Genomic DNA, 24,020 nt, shown 5'->3' with positions numbered 1-24,020 from the left:
TCAGACACTGACACCATAGTGGGTCTGTTCCATTTGAAGGAAAGTTCTGTTACAGACGCAGGTGTCCCTTAGTCCATTCGAGCTGCTATAAGAAACCCCCAGACTGGGTGGTTTGTAAACAACAGATGTTGATTTCTCACAGCTCTGGGGGCTGGGAAGTACAAGATAAAGAAATCTGCTTCCTAGATGGTTGTCACTAGGGGTCAGGGATCTCTGCGGGGCCTGTTTTAGAAGGACACTAATCCCATTCATGAGGGCTTTGCTCTCATGACCTAATTACCTCCCAAAGGCTTCATCTCCTAAAACTACCATCTTGGGGGTTAGGATTTCAATAAATGAATTTGGGGGAGACATAACTGGGGGAGACATAAACATTCAAGTCATTGCAGTAACTGGAGGAAACCCACTTAATGTACCTATAATAAGCAAATATCCATCAAGTTTATAAATATAAATTGAGAACTAAGGAAAATCAGACACTGGGAGAAAAAAGAAATAGGAGCAAGTTCTAATAAAAATTGTTAAAGGCTGGTTACAGAAAGAAAATTCCTTACTTTACAATAGCCTAACTATGGAAGGAGCCGAGATGCCCTTCAACAGATGAATGGATAAAGAAGATGTGGTCCATATATACAATGGAATATTACTCAGCCATCAGAAAGGATGAATACCTGCCATTTACATCGACATGGGTGGAACTGGAGGGGATTATGCTAAGTGAAATAAGTTAATCAGAGAAAAACAATTATCATATGGTTTCACTCATATGTGGAGTAATAGAAACAGCACGGAGGATCATAGGGGAAGGGAGGGAAAACTGAATGGGAAGAAATCAGAGAGGGAGACAAACCATGCGAGAAACAAACTGAGGGTTGTGGAAAGGGACATGGGTGGTGGGATGGGATAAATGGGTGATGGGCATTAAGGAGGGCATGTGATGTGATGAACACTGGGTGTTATACACAACTAATGAATCATTGAACACTACATCAAAAACTAATGATGTACTATATGTTGCCTAATTGAATTTAAATTAAAAAAATGAAAATTCCTTACTTTGATAAAAGTTCTATATCAGAAAACTCAGCAAACATCTATTAGAAGCATTCCCAGTGAAAAAAGATGGTGGAGGAGTAGGGGACCCTATTTCAACTGGTTCCCGGAATTGAGCTGGGTATCTACCAGACCACTCTGAGCACCCACGAAACCAACCTGAGATGTAAGAAGATCTGGATCTCTACAAAGAGAATATCTCAGGTAGTTGGTTTTGAGGTACGAAGTGGGGAGCTGTGATTCCGGGGGCAGATATCAGAGGATAAACGGCAGCGGGAGGGTGCCTGGCCGTGGGGATCCTACACCGCCATGAGCGACAGCCTCGCGCACTGCGGATGGGCACAGACTCGCAGACCAGTAGCGGTGGGGAAAGGACTCTAGGGCAGCCCCTGGGGTGGAAACCCGGAGCAGCGGGGTCGCGCTGGCGAACTGCAGCTCCCAGACAGAAACCCAGAGTGGCAGGGTCGGGCCAACGAACTGCAGCCCCCGGGGTGGAAACCCGGAGCGGCAGGGTCATGCCTGCGAACTGCAGCTCCCAGACGGAAACCCGGAGCGGCGGGGTCGGGCCGGTGAACTGTAGCCCCCGGGTCGGAAACCCTGAGCGGCGGGGTCGCATGCACAAACTGGGAGCGGCTGGCGGTTTTAGAAGCACAAAGGGCAGAGGTGTGCTCCGACCTGGAGGCAGGACTGGGAGCGCTGCAGAGGGGCGCACAACCCAGGATGCTGCAGTTTATAGCAGCATGGATAGAAACGGAGACAGTGTGGCCTGGAGAGCTCACTGAAGAACAGACTGAGGTCTCTCTGCTCTGAGGCAGAGGGTTGGAAACGGTCTCTTCTGCTCTGACTCGCAGAAGAGATGCAGAAAGCCACCAGGGAAAGCCGCCAGAGAACAAAAGCCCCAAAAACACTTGTTCCCACTGAGCCCATCCCCCGCCACAGGGGTGCAGGGCAACTCCGCCCAAACAGGGTTGCCTGAGTAACAGTGCGGCAGGCCCCTCCCACAGAAGACAGGCTGGGAAAACAAGAGGCCAGCAACCCTGAGGTCCCAAGAAAATAGGTGCATCTTGCTTGGGTTCTGGTCAATAATTTGGACTCTATACATTTCCTCAAACACCCATCAACAGAATGACTAGGAGGAGGAGCCCCCAAAATAGAAAAGACTCAGAGATTATGACTTATGCTGCAGATTTACAAATGGATGCAGATATAACCAAGATGTCGGAGATGGAATTCAGGCTAGCAATTGAAAGAGAATGACTAGAACGGAGAAATCAATTAATGGCAACATAGATTCTCTAAGGGCAGAAATAAAAGGTGAATTGGCAGAACTTAAAAATGCTATCAGTGAGATCCAGTCCAGTCTAGATAATCTAACAGCTAGGGTAACTGAGGCAGAACAGCGAATAAGCGACCTGGAAGACAATATAATAGATAAAAAGGGAAAAGAGGAGGCCAGGGCAAAACAACTCAGAATCCATGAAAATAGAATCAGACTGGGGCGCCTGGGTGGCTTAGTCATTAAGTGTCTGCCTTTGGCTCAGGTCATGATCTCAGGGTCCTGGGATCGAGCCCCACATCGGGCTCCCTGCTTGGCGGGAAGCCTGCTTCTCCCTCTCCCACTCCCCCTGCTTGTGTTCCCTCTCTCGCTGTGTCTCTCTCTGTCAAATAAATAAAATCTTTAAAAAAAAAAAAAGAAAGAAAATAGAATCAGAGAAATAAGTGACACCATGAAGCGTTCCAATGTCTAATTGGAATCCCAGAGTGGGTGGAGAGAGAGAGAGGACTAGAAGATGTATTTGAGCAAATCATAGCTGAAAACTTCCCTAATTTGGGGAATGAAACAAACATTCGAGTCCTAGAGGCAGAGAGGACCCCTCCCAAGATCAAGGAAAACAGGCCAACACCCCGGCATGTAATAGTAAAACTTGCAAATCTTAGAACCAAGGAAACCATCTTAAGGGCAGTTAAGGGGAAGAGATTCCTCAGAGGGAGGAACATCAGAATAACATCAGACCTATCCACAGAGACCTGGCAAGCCAGAAAGGCCTGGCAAGACATATTTAGGGTACTAAATGAGAAGAACATGCAGCCAAGAATACTTTATCCGGCAAGGCTTTCATTTAGAATGGATGGAGAGATGCAGAGCTTCCACGACCAGCAGAAACCAAAAGAATATGTGACCACTAAGCCGGCCCTGCAAGAAATATTAAGAGGGGTTCTATAAAAGGAGAAAGACCCCAAGAGTGATCTACAACAGAAATTTACAGGGACAATATATAAAAACAACGTCTTCACAGGCAACATGATGACAATTAATTCATATCTTTCAATAATCACTCTCAACGTGAATGGCCTAAACGCTCCCATAAAACGGCACAGGGTTGCAGACTGGATAAAAAGACAGGACCCATCCATATGCTGTCTACAAGAGACTCATTTTGAACCTAAAGATACATCCAGACTGAAAGTGAAGGGATGGAGATCCATCTTCCATGCCAGCGGACCTCAAAAGAAAGCTGGGGTAGCAAGTCTTATATCAGACAAATTAGATTTTAAACTAAAGTCCGTAATAAGAGACACAGAAGGATATTATATCATTCTTAAAGGGTCTATCCAACAAGAAGATCTAACAATTGTAAATATCTATGTCCCCAACATGGGAGCAGCCATCTACATAAGCCAACTGTTAACCAAAATAAAGAGTCATATTGATAACAATACGTTAATTGTAGGAGACCTCAATACTCCACTCTCAGCAATGGACAGATCATCTAAGCAAAAAATCAACAAGGAAACAAGAGCTTTGAATGATACATTGGACCAGATGGACCTCATAGATATTTACAGAACATTCCACCCTAAAACAACAGAATACTCATTCTTCTCGAGCGCACATGGAACTTTCTCCAGAATAGACCATATACTGGGTCACAAATCAGGTCTCAACCGATACCAAAAGATTGAGATTATTCCCTGCATATTCTCAGACCACAATGCTCTAAAACTGGAACTCAATCACAAGAAAAAAATTGGCAGAAATTCAAACACTTGGAAGCTAAAGTCCACTCTGCTCAAGAATGTTTGGGTCAACCAGGAAATCAAAGAAGAACTTAAACAATTCATGGAAATCAATGAGAACGAAAACACATCGGTCCAAAACCTATGGGATACTGCAAAGGCGGTCCTAAGGGGGAAATACATAGCCATCCAAGCCTCACTCAAAAAAATAGAAAAATCCCGAATTCACCAACTAACTCTACACCTTAAAGAACTAGAGAAAAAGCAACAAATGACGCCTAAGCCATGCACTAGAAGAGAAATAATTAAAATTAGAGCAGAAATCAATGAATTAGAAACCAGAAACACAGTAGATCAGATCAACGAAACTAGAAGTTGGTTCTTTGAAAGAATTAATAAGATCAATAAACCACTGGCCAGACTTATCCAAAAGAAAAGAGAAAGGACCCAAATTAATAAAATTATGAATGAAAGGGGAGAGATCACGACTAACACCAAGGAAATAGAAACAATTATTAGAAATTATTATGAACAACTATATGCCAATAAACTGAACAATCTGGATGAAATGGAGGCCTTCCTGGAAACCTACAAGCTGCCAAGACTGAAACAGGAAGAAACTGACAACCTGAATAGGCCAATAACCAGTAACGAGATTGAAGCAATGATCAAAAACCTCCCAAAAAACAAGAGTCCAGGGCCTGATGGATTCCCTGGGGAATTCTACCAAACATTCAAAGAAGAAATAATACCTATTCTCCTGAAGCTGTTTCAAAAAATAGAAACAGAAGGAAAACTTCCAAACTCATTCTATGAGGCCAGCATTACCTTAATCCCCAAACCAAGCAAAGACCCCATCAAAAAGGAGAATTTCAGACCGATATCCCTGATGAATATGGATTCCAAAATCCTCAACAAAATCCTAGCTAATAGGATCCAACAATACATTAAAAGGATCATCCACCACGATCAAGTGGGATTTTTCCCCGGGATGCAAGGGTGGTTCCACATTCGCAAATCAATCAATGTGATAAGAACACATTAATGAGAGGAGGGAGAAGAACCATATGGTCCTCTCAATTGATGCAGAAACAGCATTTGACAAAATACAACATCCTTTCCTGATTAAAACTCTCCAGAGTATAGGGATAGAGGGAACATTCCTCAAGTTCATATAATCCATCTATGAAAAACCCACAGAGAATATCATCCTCAGTGGGGAAAAGCTGAGAGCCTTTCCCTTAAGATCAGGAACACGTCAAGGATGCCCACTCTCGCCACTATTGTTCAACATAGTACTAGAAGTCCTAGCAACAGCAATCAGACAACAAAAAGAAATAAAAGGTATTCACATTGGCAAAGAAGAAGTCAAACTCTTCTCTTTTCTCAGACGACATGATACTTTATGTGGAAAACCCAAAAGACTCCACCCCCAAATTACTACAACTCATCCAGCAATTCAGTAATGTGGTAGGATACAAAATCAATGCACAGAAATCAGTTGCTTTATTATACACTAACAACGCAACTGTAGAAAGAGAAATTAGAGAAACGATTCCATTTACAATAGCACCAAAAACCATAAGATACCTTGGAATAAACCCAACCAAAGAGGTAAAGGATCTATACTCTAGGAACTACAAAACACTCATGAAAGAAATTGAAGAAGACACAAAAAGATGGAAAACTATTCCATGCTCAGGGATCGGAAGAATAAACATTGTTAAAATGTCTATGCTACCCAGAGCAATCTGTACCTTCAATGCCATCCCGATCAAAATTCCAATGACATTTTTCAAAGTGCCGGAACAAACAATCCTAAAATTTGTATGGAATCAGAAAAGACCCCGAATCACCAAGGAAATATTGAAAAAGAAAAACAAAGCTGGGGGCATCACGTTGCCCGATTTCAAGCTATATTACAAAGCTGTGATCACCAAGACAGCATGGTACTGGCACAAAAACAGACATACAGACCAATGGAACAGAATAGAGAACCCAGATATGGACCCTCAACTCTATGGTCAAATAATCTTTGACAAAGCAGGAAAAAATATGCAATGGAAAAAAGACAGTCTCTTCAATAAATGGTGCTGGGAAAATTGGACAGCCACATGCAGAAGAATGAAACTCGACCAATTCTCTAACACCATTCACAAAGATAAACTCAAAGTGGATGAAAGACCTCAATGTGAGACAGGAATCCATCAAAATCCTAGAGGAGAACATAGGCAGTAACCTCTTTGACATCGCCCACAGCAACTTCTTTCAAGATACATCTCCAAAAGCTAGTGAAACAAAAGCAAAAATGAACTTTTGGGACTTCATCAAGATAAAAAGCTTCTGCACAGCAAAGGAAACAGTCAACAAAACAAAGAGGCAACCCACAGAATGGGAGAAGATATTTGCAAATGACACTACAGATAAAGGGCTGGTATCCAAGATCTATAAAGAACTTTTCAAACTCAACACTCAAAAAACAAATAATCAGGTCAAAAGTGGGCAGAAGATATGAAAAGACACTTCTCTGAAGAAGACATACAAATGGCTAACAGACACATGAAAAAATGTTCATCATCATTAGCCATCAGGGAAATTCAAATCAAAACCACATTGAGATACCACCTTACACCAGTTACAATGGCCAAAATGGACAGGGAAAGAAACAACAAATGTTGGAGAGGTTGTGGAGAAAGGGGAACCCTTTTACACTGTTGGTAGGAATGCAAGTTGGTACAGCCACTTTGGAAAACAGTGTGGAGGTGCCTCAAAAATTTAAAAATAGAGCTACCCTATGACCCAGCAATTGCACTACTGGGTATTTACCCCAAAGACACAGATGTAGTGAAAAGAAGGGCCATATGCACCCCAATGTTCATAGCAGCAATGTCCGCAATAGCCAAACTGTGGAAAGAGCCGAGATGCCCTTCAACAGATGAATGGATAAAGAAGATGTGGTCCATATATACAATAGAATATTATTCAGCCATCAGAAAGGATGAATACCCAACTTTTACATCAACATGGATGGGACTGGAGGAGATTATGCTAAGTGAAATAAGTCAAGCAGAGAAAGTCAATTATATGGTTTCACTTATTTGTGGAACATAAGGAATAAAATGGAGGACATTAGGAGAAGGAAGGGAAAAATGAAGGGGGGGAAATTGGAGGGAGAGATGAACCATGAGAGACTACGGACTCTGAGAAACAAACAGGGTTTTAGAGGGGAGGGGGGAGGGGGGATTGGTTAGCCTGGTGATGGGTATTAAGGAGGGCACGTACTGCATGGAGCACTGGGTGTTATACGAAAATAATGGATCGTGGATCACCACATCAAAAACCAATGATGTATTGTATGGTGACTAACATAACATAATAAAATTAAAAAAAAAAAAAAAGAAGCATTCCCAATATCAGGAACAAGATAAAAAAATCCCACTCACATTATTTTCTAAACTTCTGGATTATTCCAAAATTTTTTAAAGGTCTGAGCCTTTCAGTGCCACAAGACAGGAGAGAAATAAGAGGTAGATTATGTCATAGGAAGACAAAATTATTATCTATAGCTACCAAGATTTTCCATCTAGAAGAATCCATGTCAAATAACTGAAAAAATTTAGAATTGTTAAAGGAGTCTAGCAAGATGTCCAGGTAGAAAATAAATATATAAAATAAACTGATTTAACACATACTGGCATGACTAATTGGAAATATAGTGGAAAGAAAGATCTTCTACCATATTAGCAAAACCCATAAAATACCTACAGATAAACCTAATAAAACATATGCAAAGTCTAGATAAAGAAATTTTATTAAAGAACACAAAATGGGAAGATAAGCTACATTCCTGAATCAAAAGCACCATGCTATTAAGACATTTCTTTTCCTCTTCAAATTAATCCATAAATTCATTGCAATCTCAGTTAAAATTTCAATGGAAGTTTTACGGAGTTTCACAAACTGATTTTAAAGTGTATGTAAAACAAATGTACAAGAAAACTCAAGGAAATTTAGGAAAAGAACAAAGTGTTTGGGTAGGGAACTGGGGAGGGGGCAGAAAGCTGACCTTTAAAAGAATACAACATAAAACTGTAGTAATGAAAACAATATGGTATCAAAGCAGGAAGAGCCAAATAGATCAATGAACTTGAATCCACATATATATCAAGAGTCCACATATATTTGATCCAAATATCTATATATATTTGAATTTAATATATGGTAGAGGTGGCATCTCAGGTTAGTGGGGGAAATTTAATAAATAGTGTTGTGACAACCGTTTATCTATTTCGAAAAAGGAAGTTAGATCCCTACCTCACACCACACACAAAAATTAATTTCAAATAAATCAATATTTAAATATACAAAATGAGTATAAAAGTAATAGAAGAAAATATTAGAGAATAATTTTATAATGTTGGAGGTGGGCAGGTCTTCCTAGGTAAAACAAAACCCACTAGCTATAAAAAAAAAAAAAATGATTGACAGATTTGACAAAGAAGATAAAAATTTTTCTCCACGGAAAAATAGGTATCATAAGCATAGTTGAAACACAAGATAAAGACTAATACATATATATGAGCAGAAGATGGTTATTATTCATAACTTATATATGAGTTCTTAAAATCAGTAAGAAAACCACAAACAATTTAAAAATAGCAAATTCACAGATGTACAAATCACAATAAAAATGAGTGGTCAGGAAAATGCAAATAAAAAAGGTGTAGTATAAGTTAAGTACATTCATAATATTTTATGTTGGTATGGGTGTGGAGAAAGATACTTTCGGTGGGGGTACCAATTGGTTACAACTGCTCTGGAGAGGAATCTTGCTTCATCTCTCAGAATTGTAAGTGTTCATTCCATTTGACCTACAAATTCTATTTCTAGGAATCTATCCTACAGAAATATTTACATAAGTATGAAAGGATATACCTATTAGGATATTCATGGCAGTATTACTTGTAAGAGGACTTTTATATAGATTTTCTTCTCCAAGAATTTGCTCTGTTTCTTCTAGAAACAGCTTTCCCAGTTATTTATCTTGGGCTTTCTCTTTCATGCTGTAGGCTTTAGAAAAATGTCTACTGATCCTTGGTTGTCCACTTATGTTAGATCCATTGATGTTTAAGACAAAAGCAGTGGGAAGGCTGCCTGAGAACTCTGTAACAAGCTCGGTAGAGCTTGTTAAGAGGGCAACTTTTAGAGGGTGAGAGAATGGGGCATCAGTCACTGAGCCACTCCTTCCTCAAACTCCACAGTGAACGCTGAGATCTTGGGCACCAATCCTCACAACCATGCCCTAGTTCCCATCAGCTTTTAGATAAGGAGGTTGATGCCAGCATTCTGAATGTGTTGCAGGGGAGCCTGTTCATATATTCCCCCATTTTTCAGTTCCGTTTTTCCTCCCACCGTCCATTTTATCTGCTGCCCCCAGACTTAGAGGCTCCTGGGCTCTGCATGTAGGCTGGCTCCTCCTCATCACAGTCCCCTCTGCTACCTAGGCTGTGATTTCCTCTCTCTATTAGTGAACATTCTTCCACCTGCTTTCAGAAATTTTGTTCCAGAAATTTGTTAAAATCATTTCACAGACACCCCCCTCTTGTTTTCCTGGTGGTCATAGGTTATATCCTGTCTTATTCCTTTAGGTTCATTTTGATGGAATCTTCGGAGGAAGGAGAAAAAAAAAAACAACAACTCATGTACTCAGTCTGCCATCTTGAACCACAAACATGAATGTATTATTTGTAATATTAGAAAATGGGACAATTTAAACATCCCTCAATAGAGAACTGTTTAAATAGATTATATTACCTCTGATGTATGGAATACTCTGTCCTCAGAAAATAATGAATTAGCTTTATGCAGTAATATGAAAAGGTATGATATAATATTAAAGTAAAGGAGCAAACTGCAAAAAGTATGTATACTAACACCACTTTTAGAAGATACATATTTGTACTTCCACAAAGGACTGGAAGATGCACAGAGAACGGCTAAGAGTGGTCATTTATCTGCCTTAACACTTGACGGCAGTGGACAAGGTGTGGGGCTGGGACACAGAAGGAATCTCATCTTTTTGCTCTATATCATCTGTATTGTTCAAAATTTTTACAATGCATATGGAAAATCTTTGGGATTAATTGTCATACAAATATAAGACATCTTATTATTTAAATACTCCAGTCCTTCCTATATAGAGAGCTGCTCAACTGATAAATTAAAGGTTTGCAAATTATAGATGATCCATGATACCTGATTTTTTAAATGCTGGTGGTTATTATTATTGTTTAAAACTTTTAGGAAAACGTGCTTAACAGTAAAGCTATTGCCAGTTTATGTTTAAAAGCTTATAGACCTTTCAAAAATTTCTTCCAAGTCTAAGGCTCTGTGACAATGTTACATGTTGGCAGGTAGAACATGTCCTGTAGAATCAGTTTGGCTAGGTATGCTTTTATGTCTGATTTCTGAACTGTTACATAATGACATTAGTAAACTGAGCTAGCTGAACTACGCCAACTTTGATATTTCAGCTAGAATAATTTTACAACATCTTGTATTAAGGAAGTGGTAAGGAATATAAAATGCCAATCATTTTAATAAAATTAGATTTAGCTTTTTATTTCCAAAGAGCAGGGTTCAGAATAACTCACATGCAAAAGGAGAATACATAGGCTTTAGCAGATACATGGGTTCCAAAGTCTTTTCCGTTAAAAAAAAATGTGTATCTAGGAATCTATAATCCACCAACTCGTCAGTATTTTGGAGTATGTGAACAAATTCAAAGAAACACTGAAAAGTGGAGCTCAAGTCTGCAGAATTTCATTGGCTTCCAACCTAAAATGAGACAAATATTCTATCTCCTTAAAATCTGTGCACCATTAAAGGTCACAGTTTCTCTAGCTTTGCTCAGAGAATAGTGAGCATCGTGAAGTGCTGCGTTTGGCCTGTTGCCCCAGCTCCACGTGTGTCTGTCCCCCTGTGAGTTATGGCAGGGCTAGGGCCAGAACTCAGGCCTTCGAAATCTGAATCTAGAACGTCCAGTTCTCGACGGTCAAACCAAATTAAGCCATAAACTCAGAGTCAGGTTGAATGCCCCATCACTATTTACGTATCAGGCAAGATTTGGGGGATGCATGCCTCCTTCTTCTACATATGTGGTTTCTGATTTTTCAATGTCGATTTTCACATCCTCACTCTATAACTGCATCTTTAGTAAAGCTAGATCTTTCTTGAAGCAGGCAAAGTAAAGAATGTTCAATTTGAAAAATCAGAAGGCCAGGCACGGCAAAACGCTTGGAGACTGAAGTACTTACTATACATAGAGCATGACTCCTCTCATTAACTAGGTGACTGGCATATTGAGAACATCACTCACATATTGAGGGTTTTAAAAAACCTTTTAAAATGAGGTGGTAAGACCATCTTTTCTGGCACTAATAATACAAATCCTTCTGTTTTCATAGAAATCTACTTTCTATTTCTAACAAGTTTGGAGAATTAGTCATTAAAAGATACCGAGTGTTTCACAAGAAAAAGCTTGATTTGCATTACAAATAACTAAAGCTAATTCTGGGAAACAATAGGGCACCTGAAAAAAACCTTTAAAAGTTGTGCATTTTTTGAAAGCAATGATAAAAATCTGAACTGTTTATTTCCTGTCTGTAGCCTATTCTACGGAACAGCTGTATGCGCACAGCCAAATCAATTTTGTGCATCGAGTCACATTTTTATACAAAATAGTTTTCCTAGCCAGGAATACGAGGTAAGAACACTGAAACCTTCATCATTACCTGGAAAACTGTAGAGAAACCCACCACATAACTCTTTGAAAAACATTTAAGTGTCTGAAAATGTGTAACGTAAAAAATAGTCCTTGAACAGTTCAAAAACAGCTAGAGAGACCCATGCTCTAGTCTCAAGCAATCCGATGCAATTTAACTTTTAAAATACACAGACCTGACAGAATAGGAGATTTAGCAGGATGCGTGAGACAGGTAGAGAGAACACCTGTGATGAGAAGAAGACTATCTGGGGCGCCTGGAGGGGGGCCAGTCGGTGGGGCATCCGACTCTTGGTTTCAGCTCCGATCGTGATCTCAGGGTCGTGGGATCGAGCCCTGCGTCTGGCTCTGTGCTCGGCGGGGAGTCTGCTGGAGATTCTCTCTCTCCCTCTCCCCTTCCCCCAACTCTCAAATAAATAAATAACTCTTTAAAATAAAAAAGACCATTTAAAAGCCTGAATTTTATGATATGTGAATTATATCAAAAGGAAAAAAAGAGCATTCCAGTGCTTTAAATGATTTAAGTGCTGCAGACAGAAGCTCTGGATCATCAGCTCTGGAACCTTTCTCTACAGTCTCCTCTTCTGTTTCCATTCTCCCTCCCGTGCCCACAGAACATCATGTAATATTGCCGATGGACTCTGGCTTTCTCCGGTACCCCACTGGTCTCTGGGCATCTACAAGGGTAAATGTGGCTTTCTGAATCACTCTCCCACTGAGTCTTTTTTAGGGGGACAGGGAAATTTGACTCCATGAAGTTTTGGTGCACTGACAAGGTCTCTGAGACAAAAGAAAGGGAATGGCCATTCGTTAATTGTTATTAAAGTGACAGGGTTCTGAATATCTGTTATCCTATTGATTGTCACGAATACTTATAAGGTCAAGATTCTTACTCCCCTACTCTAGATGAAAATACTGAGGCTCTGAGAGCAGATTCCATTCAGACAACCGGTGGATATTCACCCAGGATTTTATCTTCAGAGGGCACAGCTTAAAACCAGCTTTCTAAACTGAGCAAGGGAAAATTTACTAAAAACAACACCAAGTTCATAAAAAAGTGGCATTATTTGCTGATGCATTGAATGGAATTGCACTTCGAATAATCCCCTGTAGAACACTTGCCATTCTAGAAGACAGGATATTCATGGAGATGTGATTTTCTAATATTAAAAAAAAAAGAAGAAGGAAACACACAAAGACTATTTCCTCGCAACTAAAGACAACACCCAAACTACTCGTTGGGAAAACTAGGCTATTGCTACTTTGGTGGTGCCTGGGCTTGCCAGAGCAAATGGGACAGATTTCCCCTGTAGATGGACTTGTCTCAGAGTCTCCTCTGCCGTCCCTTCCTCCTCCTGCCAACCAATCCAGGCGAAGCGAATTTTGGTTACGCTTGCGCCGGTGCAGAAAGAAGAGCTGCAGCATCTGCAGTTATCAGGCCTGGAGTTACCTTCTGCGGTGTTCCTGGACTCGAAATTTGCAAAATTAATCCTCTCTCAGTGCTTGCAGCCATTGATTGCTGCATGGCCAATGGTGTACGAGAAGAACTCGGGTTCTGAGAATTGCTCATGGGTACCATATCTTGATAGACTACCACGCTTGGAGATCGACTGCCTGGGTTCGAATCCCAGCTCCACCTTTTCCTTGCTGTGTGACCTTAGCAAGTTACATAATCTCTCTGTGCCTGTTTCCTTATCTATATAAAATGCGGATGGGAACAGCTCCTTTCCCCTAGGGTTGTTGAGAGGGTTCAGTAATTTAGTACATGAAAAGCACTAAGAATAGCGCCTGGCACATAACATCTGTGCTCTCTCAGTTCCTGTTCAAGAAATCATTAAAAAATGAAAATGAATATGGCTGTTGACTAAATGACTTGAAGAAATTGCTTTCCTTATATTACTTTGTTAACTAATCTGTGCATGCTCACGTGAATTAGGAATTGGTCAAAATGAATTCGTATGACCCGATTTGCTTTGCATAAAATGTAATCAGTCAGCAACCCAGAAGGAAGTATCAACAAAGATCTAAACTTCCGCGGGAAAATGGGTAAAAATGGCCTCTCGGTGTTGATATTACCCAAAATGACTGCAGCTCTTCAGAAGATACACACATACTATACACATATACCATTGCCCTGGGCAGTTGAAGCAGAAAGAAGAGAAACACGGCTTTTACTTCAGACCTGTAGGGGATGAAGCTCCAGACAGGATCATCGAAGGCCCCTGGCTGAACTCCAACAGAACAAAGACTGGCCCGTACCTCGGCTTTTCAAAGAGCCTCCCCCATCTCAGAGAAACCATTTAGCCCAGTATCTAGTGCATAACCATGTTTCTCTTGGAAGGAACGAAGGCTGGCTTATATGTGTAGGCGTTAAATATTTATTTGCAAGGACTTTAAAAATTTCCTCCACCCACGCTTCTCATGTCAAGGAGGAGGCCAAGTGGTGCTTTGGCATTCCCCAGTGGCACCTTCTCCAAGTCCAAGGACGTCTGGACCCTGCTGTGTCACGCTCCTGGGAAGGAATGAATCATCCAATAGTGACAGACGGTTTCCTCTGGAAACAGACCAAGCTTACCCAAATAGTTGTTGCTCTTGTGCATCTCGGTGATGTTGATTTTGGTGGCTCCTTGGGGAATCTCGACCACTCGGTGGTAGCCCAGGCTGGTGAGGGCGTGCTTGAACACGCCTGACACAACCTGACAGCCCGTGTTGTCACCTCCGCACACCCCGCACTTGTCCACCACTTTGTCCGAGCCCAGGTAGTCGTCACAGCCAATGCTCTGCCGAGAGGTGGAAAACAAAAGACTTGGAGCACATCGCAGGAGCATGGGGGGAGATGGGGAGAGGGGGCGATGGAAGATCTATCGGTGGGTCTTGCACTGACCTCCCTCCTGCCCCCATTCAGCTCCTGCAGGTGTCCAAGTGCATTCTTTCCTCACTTGACAGAGTCACAAAGCACCCACTCTGGGCCAGCAACTTCTTCACACGGTATGTGTGAAATGTACACTCTAGGGGCAGGGGGCAGGCCACAAACAGCAAACAGGACAAGTAAATCAAACGGTATGCTTGGTGGTGGAGAAAGATAGGAGAAAAATAACGTAGAGAGAAAGAACAGGGAGGGGCTGGGGACGGGCCACTTGTTTACACTGGTTGGACAGGGAATTTGTCCTGCCAATCCATCCCCCTGTTGGGTTCAGAGGAGAGATCATTTGGGATTTTTTTTTTTTTAAGATTTTATTTATTTATTTGTGAGAGAGAGAGCATGAGCAGGGGGAGCGGCAGAAGGAGAAGCAGACTCCCCACGGATCGGGGAGCTTGACGTGGTGCTCATTCCTGGGACTCTGGGATCACGACCTGAGCTGAAGGCAGACACTTAACCAACTGAGCCACCCAGGTGCGCACCCCCCTCCAATCTGGGATTTTTATATAAAGTTCTGTGGGACCATGATGAGTACTGCATCTAAAATTGGGGTTTGTCCCCAAGTCCTGCATTCTAAATGACAGACTGTATAAACATTTAACAAAGTACTCTCAGAAGAGGTACTCGCAGGCCCAATGTCTTAGGAAATTAAATCAAATTGGTTGAGATCTGGGTCTCCACTGGTCACTGGGGCTCTGAAGAGCCTGCAGCAGCAGGATTTTGCTTGGCTCTCTCAAAGCATATTTCCCAGGGGAAAAGGGGGAAGGGAGGCAATGGCCAGAAACATCAGCAAACCCCATGATCCGCATCTAAATAAATAACGGGGTGGTCCTTGTTCAGACAGGCTTATTGGCATTTAAAGGAACTCCACCTACCTTCCTGAATTTCCTCCAAAAAAGATTCTTCCCATTACTCATTCTAAGATCTTTTAGCTTTATCATTCCCCTCCCTGTTCATGTTTTCTGTTGGGGCAATTTTATTTTGCATGACAAAAAATCAAACCTTGGAACAAAGCGCAAGATCATTATCTTTATGCCATCCTTTCCCACTGCTGAAGCTGATTTCATAGGGCTCACGATCATGCTTCCTGAATCTAAAATTTGGACATGTGGTCTGAGCAAAGAATTCTGTCACATTTCTATAGGCCGATGGAAGGGAGCAGATGATAGCCTGGACAATGAAGTACGGGGATGACAGGTTTAGTTCACTGGGTTCTGGGGATCAGGAATGATACTTGAAATCAGAATGGGATTCCAAAACTTGAGACACATGTTTGCTGAAATCACGGGTTTGTGTTGGTTCTCGAATTCTAAGAGCAATCATCAGACCACATCTCAGAGGGCAAAGTGGTCAACGAACCATTCAAAATCCACTTTTGATTTTGTGAAATACCCCTGGGTCTGTTCATGCGGGCCCTACAGGTCAAATCCTATATGCAGAGTCAAATCAGAAGGTGTTCAGGCTTTCCGTTCCAACCTCACGCTTGACTGACAGCTTTCTGTAGGCACTGTACCTCTGCATTATTATTTCCATATTCCCGAGGGCACATTAGCCCATCAATAATAACTGGTCTCTCTTCACAAATAGCTTCTCTGTAAAACATTATTTCTGACAATAACAGAACATCATCTCAATATGTTCATCCATATCCAATTAGTCTTTCAAAATGCCATGTTTGCTATGTATTTCTCCTCCCTCAAATATTTCTCGCCCCTGCCCCATGCACATTTTAGTAGAAAAATAAGGAAAATGTTTTCCATGCATGATTTCCATCCCTGACCGCTTGGGTTTCTCCTTGGCTTTGAAAGAAAGCAAGACACAAACAAAATGCCACATTGCCAAAGCAAGATTCTCATCAAATTAAGGACATGCGTCTGACTGTCACCGATGGGGAAGATGGAGACAAGAGTGGGTTGGCACACTGTCCCTGCCCTGTCCAGCAAAGTCTCACCCTCCTCCCTTTCCATTCCTGCTACCCCCTGGACTCAGTTTGTCCCAGACCGAGCTCATCCTTATGGGGCACTCCAGTAAAGGGAACGCCGTGCACAAGGCATGAAGTAGGAAAGAACACTTAGGGAGTAGGAAAACATGTTCGAGGAATGACACGGCTCAAGTGTAGGGTTGCTGGGAGGGATGAAATCAGGCTGGAGAATTCAGCTGAAGTGTTGAAGAATCTTGGTTGCCAGGATGAAGAATGAGAATTTTATCTGATGGCATCAGCAATAACCACTGGATGTCTCAAGAAAGGGAGGGCCGTGCTCGGATTTGTTTTCCAGATGATAGTTTTGGCTGCTGTGGAGAGGGTCCCAGAGTGGGGAGAACAGACAGGCTAGTGAGTCTCTCTCTTCTAAACAGGGTGTCAGGGATAGTTCAAGGACAAAGGAGAGCTGTCGAAGACGAGGAGAGACATCCCACGAATCCTCAGCCCTCAGCCCAATCAGAATGGGATGATCACAAGGTTGGCCTCAGACAACCACAGCCAGGCTAAATGTCGTTTTATCTTGTGAAACAGATATTACATTAAAATGCTCTGCACAGTTCCACGAATGCCACCCCCACATGCCAGACTTCCGGAGTAGAGCACGGCCGCTCCGGAGGAATCTAGATGTGGGGAGGGAGGGCTGTAGCAGTTTTTCCTGACTGACGTCCAAATGGCCTGGAGGTTGGCTTCAGCGAAGTGTGTGACCTGCCAAGTGCTGCCAAGAACTAAAGGTGACATCCTGTTTCCTCGGGGCTGGATGGTCACTTCCTTCTGGGGTCGGCACGGAAAACATCTCCACCACCATCCAAATCTTTCAGGGGACGATGCCCAGAAATGAATGGGGCCTGACTCCTGGCTTATACCTTAGGAAGCTGGTCAGTTGGTCTCTGACGGGCATGACTTAATAATGCTGGTCTGTATCTCCAAACTCAGAGGTGCCACCCAAGGGCCATCCGTGGGGACTTCAAGTGGGCACTAGAGTCTGCTGGACCCGGGTTTTGTGCTGGCTCTGCCACTTAGGAGCGCTAATCTTTGGATGTGTTAATTAGCCATCCTGAGCCTCTGGTTCTTTGTGGCTGGGGATGGTATGGTGTCTATCTCACAGCCGTGCTGGGAGGATGTAATGAGGTAAACATTGAAGGCATATAGCAAAATGCTTATATAGGATGGCTTCTCAGAAAACATGGGGTTTTGTTAATTATTGCCTTCATATACTGGATTTCATTGGGAACCTATCCATTTTTAAGTAAATTCCATCATCACGTAACCACAGACCCACTCCTATTTCTAGAACACTCTCTAGTACTTCTCAGTCACAGATATTCTCTTCTTCATTTGGAGAAAGTCCGAAAAATCCAAAGAGCTAAGAAAGGGCCAATGTTCACCATAAGGGTAAGGCACATTGCGTGGCCCCTTCACCCTTCCTGTTCCAACAGCACCTCGTGAAAAGGGACAGGATGAACATTTGCTCCTCGATCTACATTTATTTCATTTTTTTTTTTTTACCATGTACTGTAGTTCAAAAGAGATATTTCTTGCTGTTACAAAGGCAATTGGACAACTATCAGACATCCTTAGTATTCTTCCAGTGATTTCTGCAACATGTTGTAGGAAAATTTTACACACTGCAAGCCATCACAAGAGAAATTGCTCAAGAATTGCCCTCAATTGTGTGCCAAAATTAACCTAAATGAAATTTCCTGAGGGAAATGAGCAATCTGCGTGACATATCTGGTGGTGGATTTCACTGGGAGGAGGCCTCTGTACATCATGGCAGGGGAGGCTGGTGCTGGGCGTGCAGATAGTGGAGCTTCTGATTCCCTAATGGGAAACAGATGTTCCTGAGTGTGCTCACTAAACACACCAGATACGGCAACCTCACCTGGTTGGCTAGATGACACGGACAGGTAACACAACGTGCCTTAATAATCATGCTGTCACAACAGTGTGGGAGAATGTTATTATTAAAATGATTAGTATCTAACACCAATTTACTTTTATTTGCAGTAAGCTAATTCGTGGAAATACATATGGATGCCAAAACCTTTATTCATGACATTCTGTTGAAAGAAATCCTTTGCATAATGATAAATATCTCCCTCTTATTACTGTTAGGAATGTACATCAATACCACCTTCCTGGAAAGCCATTTAGTAATATAAGACCCTAATTCTTCTTCTAGGAATTTATGCTAAGGAAGTAATAAGAAATTATGCCAATGATTTCTGTAGGAAGCAGCTCATCACATTTGTTATTATTAATTTAAAAAATCAGAAACATCCTAAGTGTCCAACATAGAAAAACAGTTAAACAATATATAGAAATTCTCTGGGAAATGCTGGATGGGTCTTCCCCCATTGTTATTCTTTTAAAATCTGCTAACACTTATGCCTACACGATTGACCCTCAATATAGTTCAGGAAATATTTCCTGAGGCAACCCCTACTATGTGCCAACAAGGTGTAGGCAGGGAGACTTGAGGGTAAAACAAACAGGATTCCTACTTATGGTCTAAATCAGTGGTTGGCAAATGACAGTCCACAGGCCAAATCTGGCCCACAACCTGTTTGCTGTAAATAAAGCTTTATTAGAACACAAACATGCCCTTTTGTTTACTTACTGTCTAGGGCTGCTTTTGTGCTATAACAGCAGGGTTGAATTGTTGTGACAGAGATAGTATGGCCCACAGTGCCCAAGATATTTATGATCTGGCACTTTCTAGAAAAAATGCCAACCTCTTGACTAAACCGGAAGGTGGACATGATCCCATGATTCAGTATATCAAGGTGGGAGGGAGACGTGCAGAGCCCTGTGTGGTCAAGACTGAGGCTCAGGCTGATGCTTCCAGATTTACCCCTGATTGCCCTCACCTGTTTCCTATATGCCACCCACTTGACTTCTCCCGTTCTGTCTCAACCCTAAAACAGAAGGCATAGAGTTGCCATCTTCTACCTCCTTAGTCTTCAAGTGCTTTTTTTAAGCAGAAAAAAACATATTTCTCAAACAAAACCTCATGCAGAAATGCAGAACTCCAACATGCAAAATGAGGCAGGGTTTGGAAGTTCAGCATCTCACCTTCCTACCTTCTCTCTCACGGCCATGGTTTCTCAACCATGGCTCTAGGGATATTTTGGGCCAGAGAGTTCCTGGGTGTGGGGGTTGTCTTCTGCATTGTAGGATGGCTGGCGGCAACCCTAGCTTCTGGATGCCAGTGGCATCCCTCCCCTCAGTGGGACAGATGAAAATGTATCTAGACATTTCCAAATGTCCCCGTAGTAACAGAATCACCTCCAACTGATTGAGAATCACCACTCTTGCATAATCCATAGCTCATGGGACACCAGAGAAGAGCATGATAGATCCCCCAGAAAGCATCAGAACAATGACAGTTCCACAGAAGCACCAAAACAGCATTCTGTCCATGTCAGAAGCTAATGAGCAAAGAATACTTAATTATCCAGTGAAAATAAAAACCCATTTCCACACTGCCATCAAACTAACAAGGAGCCTAGGGCTCTTCAAGCTTGCCATTTGGCTTAATTTCAGTGTGAGTGGGATTATGTACTGGAAAGAGCACAGTGACTAGTATACAGTAGGTACTTGTAAGTGTTTGTTGAATGAAAGAGCAGCTGGTTGAGGCATCAAGAGATCAAAGTTAGGGGCACCTGGGTGGCTCAGTCGTTAAGTGTCTGACTTCGGCTCAGGTCATGATCTCAGGGTCCGGGGATCGAGCCCTACATCGGGCTCCCTGCTCCGCGGGAAGCCTGCTTCTCCCTCTCCCACTCCCCCTGTTTGTGTTCCCTCTCTCACTGTGTCTCTCTGTGTCAAATAAATAAATAAAATCTTAAAAAAAAAAGAGAGAGATCAAAGTTATAGGACCAATTTTCTCCCTCAACTGGATCATCTCTAAGGTGTCTTCTGGTGCTAAACTGTTTCTGAAAAAGAGAGGTACAGCCCTGATGTGAGGAATCCTGCCATGTCTAAAGTCAGAGGAATTTGCCGTATGTCGACAAAATTAAATTAGAAACAGGAATCCATGGGAAACAAACTGACACTGTCATTCATTTGAAGAGAAGAAACGGTCCATGGGATGAAAGGTATTTTGGCTTCCCTAATGAAGGCAATTGTGAAACTAGTGATCTGGTTTTAATCAAGCTTATGGTTGTCGCTTTTCAGTACCTCATCCTGTTTCACTAGAGAATAGCACATTCACCAGTGACTTAACTAGAAGAAAATGTTGGCGCTCTCGTTGGGTAAAATTGGGTGAGAATCAGCTGCAACAATGTTTACAAATCTGATGAAAGAAGCCCCGAGAGGGAAACATTTCACATGCTGCAAGAGAATTACTACCCTCCTTGCCATAAGGGTCATCTTTCCATGGAGAGTAGGGGTGCTCCAAACTGTAAAGTGCCGATGCTTCAGTTTCATGGTCTTCTTCCCAATGGATTAAAATGGGGGGGGGGCATTAATGAATAATGACAATGACAACTGCTTTTATAATAAAAATAAGGTGTACATATTTTTGCATCCAATAGTAGAAACCTCTGGACTTCCACTTTACTCTTTTTTTTAAAGATTTTATTTATTTGTCAGAGAGAGAGAGAGCACAAGATCACAAGCAGGAGAGCAGCAGGCAGAGGGAGAATTAGGCTCCCTGCTGAGCAAGGAGCCCAACATGGGACTGGATCCCAGGACTCTGGGATCATGATGGGTCCTGGAATCATGACCAGAGCCGAAGACAGACACTTAACCGACAGAGCCACCCAGGCATCTCTCCACCTTTCTTTTAAAATGTAAGGCTGTTGGGGTGCCTGGGTGGCTCAGTCGGTTAAGTGTCTGTCTTTGGCTCAGGTCATGATCCCAGGGTCCTGGGATTGAGCCCCGCATCAGGCTCCCTGCTCGGCGGGGAGCCTGCTTCTCCCTCTCCCACTCCCCCTTCTTGTGTTCCCTCTCTTGCTGTGTCTCTCTCTGTCAAATAAATAAATAAAAAATCTTTAAAAAAAATAAAAAAATAAAATGTAAGGCTGTACGGTGAATTCTCTGTTTAAAAAGAATTCTGTTTAAAAATTTGGTCAGAACAGACACATGAAAAAATGCTCAACATCACTGGGCATCAGGGAAATACAAATCAAAATCACAATGAGATACCACCTCACACCAGTCAGAATGGCTAAAATTAACAAGTCAGGAAACGACAGATGTTGGCGAGGATGCAGAGAAAGGGGAACCCTCCTACACTGTTGGTGGGAATGCAAGCTGGTGCAGCCACTCTGGAAGACAGTATGGAGGTTCCTCAAAAAGTTGAAAATAGAGCTACCATATGATCCAGCAATTGCACTACTGGGTATTTACCCCAAAGATACAAATGTAGTAATCCAAAGGGGCACCTGCACCCCAATGTTTATAGCAGCAATGTCCACAATAGCCAAACTATGGAAAGAGCCCAGATGTCCATCGAAAGATGAATGGATAAAGAAGATGTGGTTCATATATACAATGGAATGTTACTCAGCCATCAAAAAAATGAAATCTTGCCATCTGCAACGATGTGGATGGAACTAGCGGGTATAATGCTAAGGGAAATAAGTCAATCAGAGAAAGACAATTGCCATATGATCTCTCTGATATGTGGAATTTAAGAAACAAAACAGAGGAGCACAGGGGAAGAGAGGAAAAAATAAAACAAGATGAAACCAGAGAGGGAGACAAACTATAAGAGACTCTTAATCATAGAAAACAAACTGAGGGTTGCTGGAGGGGAGGGAGGTGGGGGGGATGGGGTAACTGGGTAATGGACATTAAGGAAGGCACGTGATGTAATGAGCACTGGTTATTATATAAGACTGATGAATCAATGACCTCTACCTCTGAAACCAATAATACAATTATACATTAATTAGTTGATTTAAATTTTTAAAAATGGGAAAAAAAGAAAAATGATTCAAAAGAATCAAACTTCAAAATAATAAACTATATATATATTTAGAAAAAAGTAAAATACTTGGTCAGATTGTATGGAAACTCTATAGGGCCGCAGGAGGGGCCCATACCATGCCGGGCAGGTCTGTCAGATACTGTGGCTTGGGTGGCCAAGGGGTCAGAACTAGGAAGTTTCCTGAAGAAAGGAACAGAGAGACACTGTCTACATTCTATAGGGTCAAGTTCTGGAAGGAAGTACTGGCAAAAAGGCAATGGTGAGTTGGGTTGATGAATGTGCCCTAGGATGGAGGCTGCTTGCACCCTGGCCTCATTTCTATGGCCTCCTGGGCTCAGGCAGTCTGAGCCTGCAGGTGTGGGTCCAACCAGAAGGCCCTCAGAGGACTATGGGTGAATCCAGCACCAACCAGAAGGCAATGAGGGAGACTCTTGCTTGCATCCTTGTCATTTCCTTGACACAAAGCGTCTCTCCAAACGTGCCTGTTTGCATCTCTCTCCACAAGATGGCACCTAGAAGTCTTGGTAAAATGGTACTCACCTAAGCAACTAGTTTAGGGACAGGAAACAGTGGTTGAACATTTAAAGGATGATTGTTGAGAAATACCAGAAGGGTGGGCTCAGCAATTCAGGTTGATTGCATATTTACGGTTGTTAAGATAGGACTTTCTGCTTCTCAAAACGTTTTTGGGGAGCATATAAAAATGTGAGTGAATGAGTCAGGCCTTTTGTTTTCTGATTGCTCATGACAATGCTTAGAAATCTGCGTAAATGCATTAAACTTTGGGAAGTAATGGGCTTTTGGATGTCACTGGGTGATCTCCAGGGATGGCTGAGAAGACTGGCTGGCTGGCTGGCTGGGTGGGGAGACGAAGACGGAAAAGTTCGGGGGCTTGAGTCCCAAGGCTGTGGAGTTGGGAACAGCACACTGAAATGCTGTTTTGGGGAGATGCTGAGCAGACATAGATGTGGAGTGGAGATGGAGAGACTGGAGGTCGAGAAGCATAAAGACAGCTACATTTGGATGGGCACAGAGGGAAGGAGGCCTGGATGGAGAGAGGGAATTAGAACAGAGGGCAAAGGCACACTGACGATGTTACACTGAAGAAACAGCCAACGGACTGAAGAAGGATGCTCTATCGCAGGCAAAGTAGGGAAGATTTCTAGGTCTATGGCGTGGGAACCTGGAAGAACAGCAATGTTGCCTATTTCAGGTAGAAGCCTTACAGATGCTGTGGGGGGCGGGGGTGGTAGGTAAGGGGTGTGCAGGCCCGTGATGGAGTCATCTTAGAGCCAGGATCAAGGTGTAGATCTCGGTGGTCGCCGAATCA

General features: G+C 42.4%; 1 protein-coding gene across 1 annotated transcript in view; it reads right to left on the bottom strand.

Moving 5' to 3' along the window:
- The window catches only part of THSD4 (thrombospondin type 1 domain containing 4), a 200,060-nt gene that overhangs the window by 91,928 nt on the left and 84,112 nt on the right, over nt 1-24,020 (bottom strand). The window contains exon 2 of the mRNA XM_021693931.1: nt 14,430-14,634. Within this exon, the coding sequence (XP_021549606.1) occupies nt 14,430-14,634 (205 nt within the window). The remainder of the gene's footprint in view (nt 1-14,429; nt 14,635-24,020) is intronic.

This window comes from Neomonachus schauinslandi, chromosome 9, assembly GCF_002201575.2.
Source record: "Neomonachus schauinslandi chromosome 9, ASM220157v2, whole genome shotgun sequence".
NCBI classification, from domain to species: Eukaryota; Metazoa; Chordata; class Mammalia; order Carnivora; family Phocidae; genus Neomonachus; species Neomonachus schauinslandi.
The sequence above is the reverse complement of the archived record's forward strand: the minus strand, read 5'-3'. Positions and strand labels throughout refer to the sequence as shown.